Below are 16,483 nucleotides of genomic sequence, written 5' to 3'. Positions count from 1 at the left end.
GCCTTTTCTATTTTGCTTTTAACGAAAGGAATGGTCTGTCAATCAAATGACGTTGGGAGGGACTGAATTTAAACTTCAAATAGGTTAAATGTATTTGAACAACAAATATGTTTACGGATTGTAAGGTATAGACAAATAAATAAATAAATAAATAAATAATGAAATGCCCAAATAAAATTTCATACAAAACTTATAATTCTGATAATTCCCAGGTACCAACGTATTGACATCAAGCGCGGAATACTTCTCCGGCTTATTGACATGAGTCGCAGTATATTTTGTGCGATGTGGAACAATGGTGCCAACAGGGGGTGGCGAGGCCTGGCCACGGGTTCCCCCAATGGTTTTGTTGGCTACCCCACTGGTCACCCCACTCGCCAGTATAATGTCAGATTGTAGTAGCTGCGAAACTCAAAATTTTGACTGGACTATTATGGACTATGTACATTAACACAATATAATAGTATACAATAAACAATATAACACCATCAACAAAAGTATATCAGAAGGTGTGTCTTGAAGTCCTTCTGACAACTTTCTACTGGCCTGTTTAATACTACCACATAGTAAAAACCTGAAATTATGGCTTTTATTTTTTGGTGTGCCACCCCAAGGTTTTAAGTGGCCCCGTTTGGCCACCCCTATGAAGAATTTCTGGAGGCGCTACTGATTTGAAATAGGCAGTATAGCGCTACTCCAACACCTTGTGGTTGTTCCATGATTTTCTTGCCTGTGAGTGAACGAGGGCAGGTGTGTTCCATTTACGTCTTTCGCTCCCCCTCCGCCCACTTTCCCTCCATCCTCCAAGTGTGACGTCATAGCAAGTGTTTAGGGCAAGTGAGCGAGGGCAACTCAAACCGTGATTGGAACGCAGTCTATATCTCAAGGTAACATATTTTAGAGCTGTAATTGCAATACAGGATACCGTGAAACTGTGATATTTTGGCTAAAGGTTTTCATACCGGCACATGCTTAGAACACATGCATCTCCAGGTTCCCTGAGGGAAAAAAAAAAGGATTTAGCTAGGTTTATCGATATTACAGCGCTTGTTACACAAAATCATTTTGATTTTTCTTTTTTACGTATTTGGGGGGGAAAAAAAGGTTCCATTAAGACCTTATTTTTCAAATGTTGGGATTCTCTGACAATTGCTTCATGTTGCCGGCCTAATTACTGTTTTTCTTTTTTTTAAATAAAATAATATAAATAAATGAAGATTAATCTAAAGGTAATATTTTTACAGTTTCCCCCTTTTTAACAATACAATTGTGGCAGCCAAAGCCGCCATAAAGTGTTTTATTATTATTATTATGATTATTATTGTATTTTTATGTAGCAGCAAAGCAGGACAAAAGCAGAGTTGATTGACAGGGAAAGATGTAATCCTTGAGTGTCCTTATTTAGGCCATCTGTAAGCATATTCTGATAGCTCATCTCATAAACTAATCAGTTTGGATCATCTTGCTTAGCTCTGCCTCCCTTGTTAAATTATTGGCTGCCAATGACGGCGAAAGATTTGATTGAACAGGGTGATGATCGTATGATCATTCCCTGCTGCCAGCCCGTCCCGGTCCAAAGGGATGGGACGTCTATCTCCGTCAATGCCACGGAAACATTCATTCATCTTCTGTACCGCTTATCCTCACAAGGGTTGCAAAGAGGCTGGAGCCTGACTATGGGCAGGAGACAGGGTACACACTATACACCCAGCCAATCACAGAGTGCAATTAGAGAATCATTCGCGCGCACACACACTCATACCTAGGTACATATGCGGAGATTAAGGGGGCCCAGGGAAAAAATGGCATTGCATGTAATTGATTTTCCAACAAATGAATTTAAAATGAAGACTTTGACAGTACAATTTTGTCTATAAAAGTTGTAAAGCAATTAAACAAACAACAAATAGGAATGAAATGAACCAAAAAATATTTTCATAATGTGTCAAAATTAATTTTCGAACAGATCACTAGCACCTCAGAGACGGTCATTTGCTTTACTTAGCCAAAACCACCTGAGGACAGAAGAAACAAAGATGGATAGACGTAATTTTTTTCAAACCTAAGCTTTCAGAAGCAACAACAACCACTGAGCGAGAACCAAGGTTTGAAGATGTGGACCATGAAACGCTGGAGAGCATCGCCAAAATGGAATGCTGATGGAGTTTCAGTTTGTCCCACTATAGACGCTAATTGTACAACAGAGCCACAGCCAGACATACCATATTCAATGGACGACGTCCTTGGCCAAAAGCAAAGCTGTCTTAAGCAGCCTGATTTAGAATTCCTCTAAAAATTATTCTCCTTCCTATCCTTTTTGACTGAATATTCCTAGCTGTACTATTCAGTCAAAAAGGATGCCATCTCCTGTTTTGTCACCACGGTGAGGATTCGTTTCGCGAGGGTGTGAGTGACTGGAAAAACTTAACATAAACGCATAAATCGGTGTCTACTTCTCCACAGAAAAATACGTACGCACACCCACATACACATAGCTGGGATGCCTGTATTTACGAGCATGGTCTAAACTGCTAACCGAGAATATATCTTGTAAATTAATTTTTATTGCTGACACTTGGGGTCATCAACATGTTTTGCCTCCCCAGCCACAAAAGTCAAACTCCACCTATGCCTAGGGACAATTTTGCAGTGCTCAGTCAGCCTACCATGCACGTTTTTTGGGATGTTGTTGGAAACCGGAGTACCTGGAGAAAACCCACAGAAGCACGGGGAGAACCTGCAAACTTCACACAAGAAGGCCAAAGCCTAAAATTGAACGCTTGATTTCAGGACTGTTAGATGGATGTGCTAACCACTCCTACACCATGCCGCCTCACTAAAACATGGTCATTTTCATTTTCAGGCCCACAGATTCACCTGTGCTTTTCTGATGGTAATAATGTTGAGTTGGGGTTTTGGGTTTAGGCTAACTTATTTATTTGAATTTTATTCATAATATTTTCTGATTTTAACATTATACTTATGTTCCAATTTGCGAATATGTTTTAAAAAATAAAAATCCTGTTCTATATCGATCTATATCTTTATTTCAAGGTAACATATTTTAGAGCTGTAATTGCAATACGTGATACCGTGAAACTGTGATATTTTGGCTAAAGGTTATCATACCGTCAGAATATCATACAGGCACATGTCTAGAACACATGCATCTGCAGGTTCTCTGAGGGAAAAAAAAAAGGATTTTGCAAGGTTTATAGATATTACAGTGCTTGTTACATAAAATCATTTTGATTTTTCCTTTTTTTACATATTTGGGGAAAAAAAGGTTCCATTAAGACCTTATTTTTCAAATGTTGAGATTCTCTGACAATTGCTTCATGTTGCAGGCCTAATTACTGTTTTTCTTCCTTTTTTTCTTTTTTTTAATAAAATAATATTATACAGTGGGGCAAATAAGTATTTAGTCAACCACCAATTGTGCAAGTTCTCCTACTTAAAAAGATTAGAGAGGCCTGTAATTGACAACATGGGTAAACCTCAACCATGAGAGACAGAATGTGGGGGAAAAAAACAGAAAATCCCATTGTTTGATTTTTAAAGAATTTATTTCCAAATTAGTGTGGAAAATAAGTATTTGGTCACCTACAAACAGGCAAGATTGGTTGTCAAAGAGGTCTATCTTCTTCTAACGAGGCTCCACTCATTACCTGTATTAATGGCACCTGTTTTAACTAATTATCGGTATAAGAGACACCTGTCCACAACCTCATTCAGTCACACTCCAAACTCCACTATGGCCAAGACCAAAGAGCTGTCGATGGACACCAGAGACAAAATTGTAGACCTGAACCAGGCTGGGAAGACTGAATATGCAATAGGTAACACGCTTGGTTTAAAGAAATCAACTGTGGGAGCAATTATTAGAAAATGGAAGACATACAAGACCACTGATAATCTCCCTCGATCTGGGGCTCCATGCAAGATCTCACCCAGTGGCGTCAAAATGATAACGAACGGTGAGCAAAAATCCCAGAACCACACGGGGGGAACTAGTGAATGACCTACAGAGAGCTGGGACCACAGTAACAAAGGCTACTATCAGTAACACATTGCGCCGCCAGGGACTCAAATCCTGCACTGCCAGACATGTCCCCCTGCTGAAGAAAGTACACGTCCAGGCCCGTCTGCGGTTTGCTAGAGAGCATTTTGATGATCCAGAAGAGGACTGGGAGAATGTGTTATGGTCAGATGAAACCAAAATAGAACTTTTTGGTAGAAACACAGGTTCTCGTGTTTGGAGGAGAAAGAATACTAAATTGCATCCGAAGAACACCATACCCACTGTGAAGCATGAGGGTGGAATCATCATGCTTTGGTGCTGTTTTTCTGCAAAGGGACCAGGATGACTGATCTGTGTAAAGGAAAGAATGAATGGGGCCATGTATCGAGAAATTTTGAGTGAAAATCTCCTTCCATCAGCAAGCGCATTGAAGATGAGACATGGCTGGGTCTTTCAGCATGACAATGATCCCAAACAAACAGCCAGGGCAACAAAGGAGTGGCTTCGTAAGAAGCATTTCAAGGTCCTGGAGTAGTCTAGCCAGTCTCCAGATCTCAACCCCATAGAAAATCTGTGGAGGGAGTTGAAAGTCTGCGTTGCCCAACGACAGCCCCACAACATCACTGCTCTAGAGGAGATCTGCATGGAGGAATGGGTCAAAATACCAGCAACAGTGTATGAAAAGCTTGTGAAGAGTTACAGAAAACGTTTGGCCTCCGTTATTGCCAACAAAGAGTACATAACAAAGTATTGAGATGAACTTTTGGTATTGACCAAACACTTATTTTCCACCATGATTTGCAAATAAATTCTTTAAAAATCAAACAATGTGTTTTTATGTTTTTTTTTTTCCACATTGTTTGTCATGGTTGAGGTTTTACCCATGTTGACAATTACAGGCCTCTCTAATATTTTTAAGTGGGAGAACTTGCACAATTAGTGGTTGACTAAATACTTATTTGCCCCACTGTAAGTAAATAAATGAAGATGAATTTGAAGGTAATATTTTTACAGTTTCCCCCTTTTTTAACAGTACAACTGTGGCAGCCAAAGCTGCTGATATTTTGCTATAAATGAATTGTGTATTTTTATTATTATTATTGTATTTTTATGTAGCAGCAAAGCAGGACAAAAGCAGAGTTGATTGACAGGGAAAGACGTAATCCTTGAGTATCCTTATTTAGGCCATCTGTAAGCATATTCTATTCATTCATATACACAGATTCACCTGTGCGTCTTATTGGCGAAATGTGCGAGTCGTCTTCAATGAAGAAGGCCGGGTTAGAGAGACCTGAAAGCTGGCGAGGAGGCGAGTTGAACAGCTTGGACGGCGGGCTGACGATTGGCGGCAGGCGGGGGTACATGGGGACATTTGGCAGGTCAAGGGTGCTGGCATTGGGCGAGGACGGAGACGGGGAGCGGGAACGTAGCTGCGGTGGAGGAGGAGGAGGAGCAAAAGGGTTGAGTTCCAAGTCCCGCTTTTGTTTTTGCTGTTGTCGTTTTTTAGGCATCTTGAGGTATAAGGCTGTTGAGGCGGCTCCGGATGTTGCCGAGATACTCCCGCGTTCTGCCAGGAAATTGGGAGAGCTTCTGGGGAACGTTGGCCAAGCTCTGAGAGACGGCGGTCAGACCGGAAGCGGCCGAGGAAGATGCGCTGGAGACCGCGGGCAAGAGTTCGCTCAGACCGCGGGCCACGTTTCGGGGAACCTGCGTGAGTCGGATCTGAGAGAGCTCTTGGCGCAGCTCGGGGGGCAGAGAGGGCAAACGCTGAGTGATGTCGGACAACTGGGCGGGTAGTTTAGGCATGGGGGGGATCTTGGGACGTGAGATGCCGTTCTCTTTGAAGAAGGCGTTGATATTGCCCAGGCACTCGGAGGTGTGAGGGAAGCGCATCAGGCAGCTCTTAAATGCATCGCAGCTTAACGTCGCTACAGAGGAGACAAGTGGAGAGCACATTATATACTGCCGTCAATGATGTCGGACTCCTTACAGAGCTCAAGCTATCATTGAATACTGTGGTCATTCTGGAATTGGAGGAGCTTTTTTTGGCTTTTAAAAAAAGTCTTTAAAAGAATGTAATAATCCGTCACTTTTCTCATTTTCTGCTCAATATTCATATTCAATAATCGGCTATCAAAAGGCTTGATAAGTTCATTTTATAGATCAATGTTAAATTTGTTATTACAAGACTTTTTTTGGAGGGGCGTCTTTAGCAGATTCAGCATAATCACAAATAACAGCGTTGCAACAAGGAAATAAATAAAACAAAACAACAGTCTTTTAAGTACTGTTGTTTTGTTTTATTTATTTCCTTGTTTTTGGTCCATGAGAGCTGCTATTTTTTAATTTCGTTGTTTCTGTGTTGGAACAATGACAATAAATTATTCTGATTCTGATTCTGATTCAAATCCATACTGACGTCAGCTTTTTTTTCAGGAGTAGATGCTAGCTGTTTAGCTAACCGCTGACCAAGAGGACTAATTTAAAGAGAACCTCGGACTTAAAAGCTCTAATAAGCCACAATCGTTCTCTTTTACTAAAATATGTTATTAGAAACCCATAAAATATTGCCATTGACTTAAAAAGCTATAATATTTAGTACATGTTTTGACCTAAGGAGGGTGCCATATTTTAAGCGCGCAATGGACGCTTGGGGTGATGACATAGATTGTCACTGTCACTCGACGAATGCTACTCGGTTTTCTTCACGTGGCGAGACATCCAACACGCGCGCTCATCTGTTAAAAGTGACGAGTATTTACTATTTGTGTTTTTATTGAGTCTTTTATTACCCTTTCAATGCCTCAAAATACTTTTTGCATGTGTTTCCCTCTCATACTTTTAAGCATTGTTTTTTTCTTGTGGTAGCTTTAAAGCAGATTGTTGATCTGTTGACCGCATTAGTCACCCAGGATATTTAAACTACCCTTATTTGATATTACTACATTTAAATATTATCTTACGGCATCTTTAGTATGTCCTGTCTGTATGCATCTAAACAAAACAAGCTGATAGTGCACGGTAGTACTTTGGGTGTCAAATTCGCCTCTTGTAGGACGACGTTTTGTTTATGGTGGTAGCAAATTTTGGCAGAAAACCATATTTTTTGTTTTTCCTCCTCACATCATGTCTCATCCCGTCTTTCCTGTTCATTTTGCTTCTGCGGCTCGTTTTGTGAAATATCGACAGTGCTGCCATCCTCATTAATGTTCCTCTTGGGTTCAAATTGAAAGGGTTGAATAGATGACATTTTTATGTTGCTAGAGCAGTGGTTCTCAACCTAGGTTCAATAGAACCCCAGGGGTTCGGTGAGTAGGTCCAAGGGGTTCGGCGCATGTAAAAAAATGCAGAGCCCTATTTTCGTATGCTGATTGAATCTCGCCAAATTGGCTTTTTAGACCAGGTTTTGGACTGGTTTGCAGCCAATTTACATGCTTAATCCATTTCTTCTAACTGCTAGTCCTCGATCTGATGGGAGGAGAACCTGGTTTGCTCAGTGGACGGTTGACTTGCCCTTGGTATGAGGCAATACAACAGACTAACGGGCAGTGTGGTCTCAAATTTTGACCTGTTTATAAAACATGCTGTCAAAATGAGAAGCATTTTTAACGGGAATTTGCTAGTTGCTAATTAGCACACTAGCTTAGATATATTAGTTTTGAATTTGAAAATTTTGCTTTATTATTTCATTCTGAAGGGTTTGGTGAATCCACATGTGAAACTTGTGGGATTCGGTACCTTTAGCAAGGTTAAGAACCACTGTGCTAGAGTCATATTCTGGAAGCCCGGCAGCGTAACCATGTGAAATCACTGCCCTCTGATGTCATCAACAATGGCGACCTACTAATTTTACAAATTGTATAAAACCCAAAACGTCAAAAGGGGTTTTAATATTAAATTATTTAAATTCATAATATTGTTTATCTTTTAAGAACTACAAGTCTTTCTAGGCATGGATCCCTTTAAGAAAAAATAAATGTCTTGTTTTAGTTATCTACTCAACAGGGTTGCGTGATGTAGAGTAAGACATTCAATCAAGGCTAGCTATTTTACAAAAATATGAAAAATAGAAAAGAGGACAATTAATTTCGCTCTAACAATTCATTTGGAAAACTGATTTAAAATCTAGTGTTTAATGATTCACTGCATTCTCCTTTTACAAAAATAATAAGGTAACAGATTTGCGGCTGTTGTGTGAGATGCACGTTCCACAAATAGTAATTAATGTTTGAAATATTATGTTTATTAAAACAAATGATGGTGGGAAAAGAAAAAAATAGCTTATTAGGGGGAACACTACACTTATTTGGAATTTTAAAACAAAATAATATTTTTTTTATATATTTCTGTAACTTAGATTGTCACCTGGAAATTGCACATTTTAGTATTTTGGATGTGAATGTTTAAAATGTAAAGGTTGTGTCCCAAAATGTCCTTCAACTCCGGAAAGACCCAGTTCCTATTCAATGCAGTAGTCTTTTTTATTGGCGTCTACTTGTACAAGCACAACAGCAGCTGATAGAAGGCATGCACCGTACGAAAATGTGCACTGTTCCACCCAAACCAGACATTCCTCGTAATGAAAAAAATTACAATATGACACCCTCTAGAGCAGGGGTGCCCATTACGTCGATCGCGATCGACCAGTCGATCGCAACGCTAGTGTGGGTAGCTCGCAGCATCAAAAAAAAAATTTAATTTTTTTTTTTTTTTTTTTTAATGTGCATAGTTAATTATGTTATGTGAGCAAACATAATTTACCGTCCATTTTTTATTTATATTTTTTTAAATGTACACAGTTATTTGTGTTTTGTGAGCAACATAACCTCATATGTTGCTCACAAAGCATAATTACTGTAACTGTACATTAAATTTTTTTCTTTTTTTAGTTCACCCTCCTCTCTTAAGGTAGATCGCGGGAGGTTGTCTCATTTAAAAGTAGATCTTAGAGCAAAAAACATTGAGCACCCCTGCTCTAGAGGTAATATGTTGTTTGATTTTCTAAGTGATTTATGAATATACGCTGACTTCAGAAACTTTAATTCAAGGATTGCATCTTAAAGTTTTGTTTTAAGCATTATGAAATCAGCTGAAAAAAATCCCCAACGTTGCCTGTTTTGAGCAACTGTTACCATGGTCGCAAATGTCAGCGGTTAAATGCTACACCCCGTGTGGCATGTTGGTTCCATTTTTCCATAAGTTATCAAAATAAGGGTCAGTGGTCTGCTTATTTGAATAAAATATGATTGATGAGGACTTTTGAAAGACAAATATGCATTTTGGCTTCTTTGGCCATTTTGTCGCATTTTCACATATTTAATTTCAACAAAAATTAGAAGGAAAAAAAGATTATTTTGCCAATTTTGGTCAGCTTTTAAAAATCTTTGGAAAGCACAGCAAGACGACCAAAATGCTTATCTATTAAATTCCAAACGTCCGGTTACAGTGGAATGGCTCACAAATGAAATTTGAGTTGCATCCAATTGACCAGAACTTACCCCCACACCCGTCGTCAGCTGTTTCTTCCTGTAAAACATTAAACAGAAATCAATCATACCAAGTGACACATCTTTGTCGTCTATAGCTGTTCAGTTCCTTCGCACTAAAACTTAACTCAGTGTCATTTACTGTATAAGATGTATATGTCTCACAGGAATAACATAGCAATAACTTTGGTTAATACGTTCATTGGCTGTGTGTCCATTACTTTTTTATCAGTCTTGGCCGCTCGAGTGTCTTTGTCGTCCTTCTGTGGCTGCTGGGTTAAGGGCTCAACCTGTGAAATCTCCTCTTGGCTCTGGACAACCGCTTGTAGAACAGGTTCCGACTCAGTTGCCTTCACCGGCTCAAGTCTTGGAGGGGGAGAGGGCGATACTGCCCGTGGCTCAAGTTCTTCTGCAGGCTCTTTTTTATCTGTCACTTTAAATTTTGTGAAATAGAAAAGGTAGGATTAGCCTTAATGTAAATATCGCATATGTAGAGCTGTCCTAGAGTGTGTGTTTGTGTGTTAATGTGAAATTTAGGCTTGTGTCTGCAGTTTTGTACCTTCCTCAATGATGGTTTGCTCTTCACTTTTGCTCTCCTCTTGCTCCACGACAGGATGAAGCTCCTCTTTTCTGTATGCAGGAAGCATTATTCATTGTTTTGACTTGTACATACACTGCTGGCTAAACGTATTCTGTCAGATAAAGCTCAATTTCTCCCAGAGAATGATTGCAGTTACACATGCTTTGGTAGTAATGTCTTCATTTATTTTGCTTGCAATGAAAAAACACAAAAGAGAATGCGGGAAAAAATTATATCATTATCACTTTACACAAAACTCCATAAATGGGCCGGACAAATGTATTGGCACCATTTGAAAAATCATGTGATGCTTCTCTAATTTGTGTATTTATCAGCACCTGCTACTTACCTGTGGCACATAACAGATGGTGGCAATAACTAAATCACACTTGCAGCCAGTTAAAATGGATTAAAGTTGACTGAACCTCTGTCCTGTGTCCTCGTGTGGACCACATTGAGCATGGAGAAAATAAAGAAGACCAAAGAACTGGCTGAGGACTTGAGAAGCAAAATTGTGAGGAAGCATGGGCAATCTCAAGGCTACAAGTCTATCTCCAAAGACCTGAATGTTCCTGTGTCTACCATGCGCAGTGCCATCAATAAGTGTAAAGCCCATGGCACTGTGGCTAACCTCCCTAGATGTGGACGGAAAGGAAAAATTGATGAGCGATTTCAAAGGAAGATTGTGCAGATGGTGAATAAAGAACCTCAACTAACATCCAAACAAGTTCAAGCTGTCCTGCAGTCCGAGGGTACAACAGTGTGGTAGGATACCCAGGAAGACTCCACTTCTGACATACAAAAGCCAGGTTGGAGTTTGACAAAATGTACCTGAGAAAAGCCAAAAACGTTTTGGAAGAATGTTCTCTGGTCAGATGAGACGAAAGTAGAGCTTTTTGGGAAAAGGCATCAACACAGAGTTTACAGGGGAAAAAAAGAGGCTTTCAAAGGAAAGAACATAGTCCCCACAATCAAATACGTCAGATGTTCCCTGATGTTTTGGGGTTATTTTGCTTCGTCTGGCACTGGACTGCTTGACCGTGTACATGGCATTATGAAGTTTGAAGACTACCAACAAATTTTGCAGCATGATGTAGGGCCCAATGTGAGAAAGCTGGGTCTCCCTCAGAGGTCATGGGTCTTCCAGCAGGACAATAACCCAAAACACACCTCAAAAAGCACTAGGAGATGGTATGAGAGAAAGCACTGGAGACTTCTAAAGTGGCCAGCAATGAGTCCAGACCTGAAACCCATTGTATACCTGTGCAGAAATCTGAAAATGGTGGTCTGGAGAAGGCAGGAGACCAAGAGCAGTTGGCCAAAGAAGAATGGTCTAAAATTCCAGCAGAGCATTGTAAGAAACTCATTGATGGATACCGGAAGCGCTTGTTCGCAGTTATTTTGTCTAAGGGTTGTGCTACCAAGTATTAGGCTGAGGGTGCCAATACCTTTGTCTGGCTCGTTTTTGGAGTTTTTGTAAAATGATAATGATTTAAAAAAAAAAAAAATATATATATATATATATATATATATATATATATATATATATATATATATATATATATATATATATATTTTTTTTTTTTTTTTTTTTTTTTTTTTTTTCCATTGCAAGCAAAGTAACTGAAGATATTACTTCCAAAGCATTTGTAATTGCAAATCATTTTCTGGGAGAAATTGAGCATTATCTGACAAAACTGCAGGGATGCCAATACTTTTGGCCAGCACTATACACACACATACAGTGGGGAGAACAAGTATTTGATACACTGTCAATGGGTTTTCCCATTGGCAGTGTATCAAATACTTGTTCTCCCCACTGTACATATATAAATATATATATATATATGTATTAGGGCTCTCAAACGATTAAAATTTTCAATGGAGTTACTCACAGTTTAAAAAATAATTACCGGTAATCGTAATTAATCGCAATTCAAACCATCTCTAAAATATGACATATTTTTCTTTAAATTATTGTTGGAATGGAACGATAAGACTCAAGACGGATATATACATTCAACATACTGTACATAAGTACTGTATTTGTTTATTATAACAATAAATCCACAAGATGGCATTAACGTTATTAACATTCTATCTGTTAAAACGATCCACAGATAGAAAGACTTGTAGTTCTTAAAAGATAAATGTTAGGACACGTTATAGTAATTTTATATTAAAACCCCTCTTAATGCTTCGTTTTAATAAAATTTGTAAAATTTTCAATCAAAAAAATAAACTAATGGCTCGCCATTGTTGACGTTGCCGAGTGGTGACGTCACATCGGGCTCCCTGCCGTTCTTCCACAGTGTGTTTAACTACGTAAGGTAGTGTTGAGAGAAATGGTGGAGGAAATGTTTTGTATTCATAAATGTGTCCTCAGTTGATGTTGAAATAATGTTCCTATTACTTGTTATTATTGACATATTATCTTTTCGCCACAAGATGGCAGGATGGGACTTAATTGTCTAAAGTGCTACTTTTATTACTTCTTTGTGTTTGACTTTGATTACTTTTATTTGTGGGATTGACTGTGAAGACAGCAATGAGACAGGATGTATCCGCATGTCAGTGGAAATTAAACATGCCAAGTTTTGGCTAAAAGAAAACTTATTCTCTGTCAATTCTTCCTACGAATGCAACATTGAGCTGCAACCACCTCAACAGGTAGTGATTGAAATACACCACAAGGTGTCAATGGCAAGTTTTAAATTAATTAGCGATCTAGCCAAGGCAAAGTCTGACTAAGTTTTATGCGTATTTTGCATAGCTATTTTGATTGGGAATGCCAGTCTCTTTGCACTGAGCGTTCGTTTTGTGAACATTATTTTTTTTGAGGGATAGGAATATTATTTTTGTTGTGCTTTCATTAATGATACTGTAGTGACTAAACTGTTCCGCCCAAATGCATATTCGGAAGTTGGGCAACCATGACTGTCAGTGGTGGCTGCAAATGGTATACAGTATATTCTGCATTGTGTTCAATTAAGCGTGTTAAGAAAAAGCTTGTCTCCTGTGAGAGAAAGCAATGTTATTTTTGTTGTGCTATCACTAAATAATACTGTAGCGACTTAACTCTTCCGCTCAAATGCATGATGGGAATTTGAGCAACCATGACTGTCAGTAGTGGCCGCAAATGGTATACAGTATGTTTTGCGTTGTGTTCAATTAAGCGTGTTAGGAAAAAGATTGGCTCCTGTCATTCTTTCCAACGTCATTCGCCACAATTCTTATGATTGTTGTGAAAGAGTTGCCAAAGTTTAAGCCAATGAGAGGTGCGGTCCGATGAACGCCTGTGTCCACTCGTATTTGTTAAAAAATGAACGGTTTTGATCATTTTGTTTTCATCTTCGTTCTTATCATTCATGTATTGTTTGACATTGGCCCATTGATGATGCCGTATTAATCTATTGACTTTGTCTTATTCACTTTAAAAGGCAAACAACTGCTTCTTGAATCTTGACAAACAACTGCTGTAAACTGTCATGAGTCTAAGCAATGGTATGAAGAAGAAGAAAAATATATGTTCAAGGCAATGATGCACTGCCTGAAAAATAGTGTCCCACAATTGACCTCAAGGGCGTAAGTTTGAGACCTCTGCTTTAAACAAAAAGCAATTAATTATTATTTTCATTATTTTTATATTTATAACCTTTTTTTATTTTATTTTTTTATACTAAAATCAATCCATAAATTGCTCAATCAAAACCCGACGGAGACCAACCACTTCCTCCTGCTTCATTATTATTACAGAAAATCAAAATCAGACTGCAAATACATAGGGCAATATGTGTTGACGTTGACTTTCTCTATTTATAACCAGTGCTACGGTGATGCACCCTTAGCAGTGACAACAGATGATTTAGCCATCACGTAAAATTAAGATTAGGAATACACTATCTACTGTACATCAAAACCGCAAAGGTGTGGTGGGATTTAACAGGTATCAGTTGATGACATAAGACTATGTTCACATTCTGTATATGTAATACTCACTTTATCCATCAATGTTCATGACGCTTTTGCATCTCTTCGATGAAAACTAAATTTCCAAATGTCCTTCATAGATAGTAACACGACAGGCTAAATATTCCATTTCATATCGGTCTTTCCCCCTTTACGTGACAGAACAGCAGCAGCAGGTGTGCAGGTTACCGTGGGAACCATGGGGACAGAGGAAAGGTTGGTGCGTGAAAGAGGGGGAGGGCAGATTTTGCTGTCGCTAGAGGAAGCTGCGGTTGCTAGGGCACCATGTTGTCATTCGGAGGCAGCATGTTACGTAGGTCACATGACCAGGCAGCCTTGGGATTTGGAACGGGATCAGCGCACTGACAGCTAATCAGGTCAGAGTGTTCGGACTTCAATTTGGATTTACATTTTACATTTAGTCATACTCTGTCTCCATTGACATTGCTGTGAATCTCCTTTATGTGTGACAAATTGATGGCATATGTTAGTAAAATATGACAGCATTTTTTGAAAATATATTCTGTTAGTCACATCATGTGAACTTCACTCAAGTGTGAAGACACTTTACGGTGATCCTGCCTCATTTCGCTGTCCTCTGATATTTGATATGTTCATGTTTCTATCAAATTGCTTATGCTGTCTCAATTTTTCAATGAGAGTAGACACAATCACTTTAACGTAATGAACTTACTCTATGTCACAATGATTCATCTGTCCATCCTCTTGTAAAACTTCCAGCCTGACAAGAGAAAGCACAGCATCACATCACGTATCAACTTTGAGTGAAATTAAATAAAGTCCGTACTCTGCGTCAGGTTCTTCCAGCAGCTCTTGGCTCCCCAGAGAGAGTTTGATGGACTGACCCTCACTGGCAAGCTGTCGGACGGCCATTTCAGCTGTCTGTCTGGCCACTTCTGCGGCCATGAGGGCCATCTCCACGCGCTCCTGCTGCAAACTAACACAAAACGTGTGTCAAATCACAGTCATTGGTGGGAGACATTCTTAAAGCGGAAGTTAGGAATTTTTTACATTAGGTTTAATTTTCAAATTAGCGGGGGTTTAATTAGTTAGTGGAGTTGATTTCAACAAATTCCGTGCAGTTTGTTAGTTATTTATAAATTTCAGGGCTCCGAAGAGGCTACACTAGCGTGAGTCAACGGTCCCATCCTAGCATGCCAATAAAAAACGATATTAACAGACCCAACATAGTCAAATACAGTGGTACCTCGACCTACGATCGCTTCGACACACGAGCTTTTCGACATCCGACGTAAAATTTGACTCGCCATTTGTATCTACATCTGACGACATGCTCAAAATGCGACGATTTATGACAGGTGAAGCTTACCATTAAAATGAAGATGAAAATGATAGAAAAATATGTGCGTGGTCCGTGAACTGGCTCGACAATAGGGCCGTAGAATGTCTACGATCTGGACGGTCATCCTTCGACCTCCGTTCGCCTGTCTTTATAAGTTAAGGGTGACAAATATTATTGTGGTAACATCGCCAAAAAATCGCCAGCTTTGTCAGGTTTTAATCATTTATTTCAGAACTTGTGCTACACAACATGCCTACTGTCTGCCGCAGCTGAACAAAGTGAAAGTAAAAAGTCCCTCTCTCACTCTGCCAAGTCAGCCACGCGGTGTTTTCAGGTACACCACGCAAAACACATCAGCCACATTAGAACCCGATGTGTTAAATATTATTATTATTATTATTATTTATTATTAGGGTTATTCCGATCATGTTTTTTTGCTCCCAATTCAATTCCAATCATTCCCGATAATTTTTCCCGATCATATACATTTTGGCAATGCATTAAGAAAAAAATGAATAAAACTCGGACGAATATATACATTCAACATACAGTACATAAGTACTGTATTTGTTTATTATGACAATAAATCCTCAAGATGGCATTTACATTATTAACATTCTTTCTGTGAGAGGGATCCACGGATAGAAAGACTTGTAATTCTTAAAGGATAAATGTGACTTTGTATATTGTAACTAAATATTGCCATCTAGTGTATTTGTTGAGCTTTCAGTAAATGATACGGCAGCCATTTAACTTCTGCCCAAATGCATGATGGGAAGTGCAACCATGCATGATGGGAAGTGCAACCATGACTGTGCGTAGGGGCACCAATTGATATATCTTCTCTGCATTGGGAAAGAACATATGGTGTTAAGAAAATGGTCAACTACTACCTTTCTTCCCCACATTGCCTCCCACGTTATTTTTAATTGCTGAGAGAGGTATTGTAAGGCTTTAGCCACATAAAAAATGGCTCCAAAGGGTGTCAAAATTCTCTCTACTCATTATACGCTGCCTTTTAGTGCTATCTATAGGAAAAACTGCGTTTTTTTATAGATTGAACGCGACAATGCATGAGTGGATCGTGCAGCACATGCGTTAAT

General features: G+C 39.1%; 1 protein-coding gene across 1 annotated transcript in view; it reads right to left on the bottom strand.

The window, feature by feature from the left end:
* The window catches only part of LOC130916207 (cyclic nucleotide-gated cation channel beta-3-like), a 58,127-nt gene that overhangs the window by 29,293 nt on the left and 12,351 nt on the right, over positions 1–16,483 (bottom strand). Inside the window, exons 15-19 of the mRNA XM_057836725.1 lie at positions 14,865–15,014; positions 14,751–14,798; positions 10,067–10,137; positions 9,729–9,925; positions 9,520–9,547 (exon numbers count right to left, since the gene is read on the bottom strand). Of these exons, the coding sequence (XP_057692708.1) occupies positions 9,520–9,547; positions 9,729–9,925; positions 10,067–10,137; positions 14,751–14,798; positions 14,865–15,014 (494 nt within the window). The remainder of the gene's footprint in view (positions 1–9,519; positions 9,548–9,728; positions 9,926–10,066; positions 10,138–14,750; positions 14,799–14,864; positions 15,015–16,483) is intronic.

Source organism: Corythoichthys intestinalis, chromosome 5, assembly GCF_030265065.1.
Source record: "Corythoichthys intestinalis isolate RoL2023-P3 chromosome 5, ASM3026506v1, whole genome shotgun sequence".
NCBI lineage: Eukaryota > Metazoa > Chordata > Actinopteri > Syngnathiformes > Syngnathidae > Corythoichthys > Corythoichthys intestinalis.
Note: the sequence above shows the minus strand (reverse complement) of the source record. Positions and strands in the feature narration are given on the sequence as shown.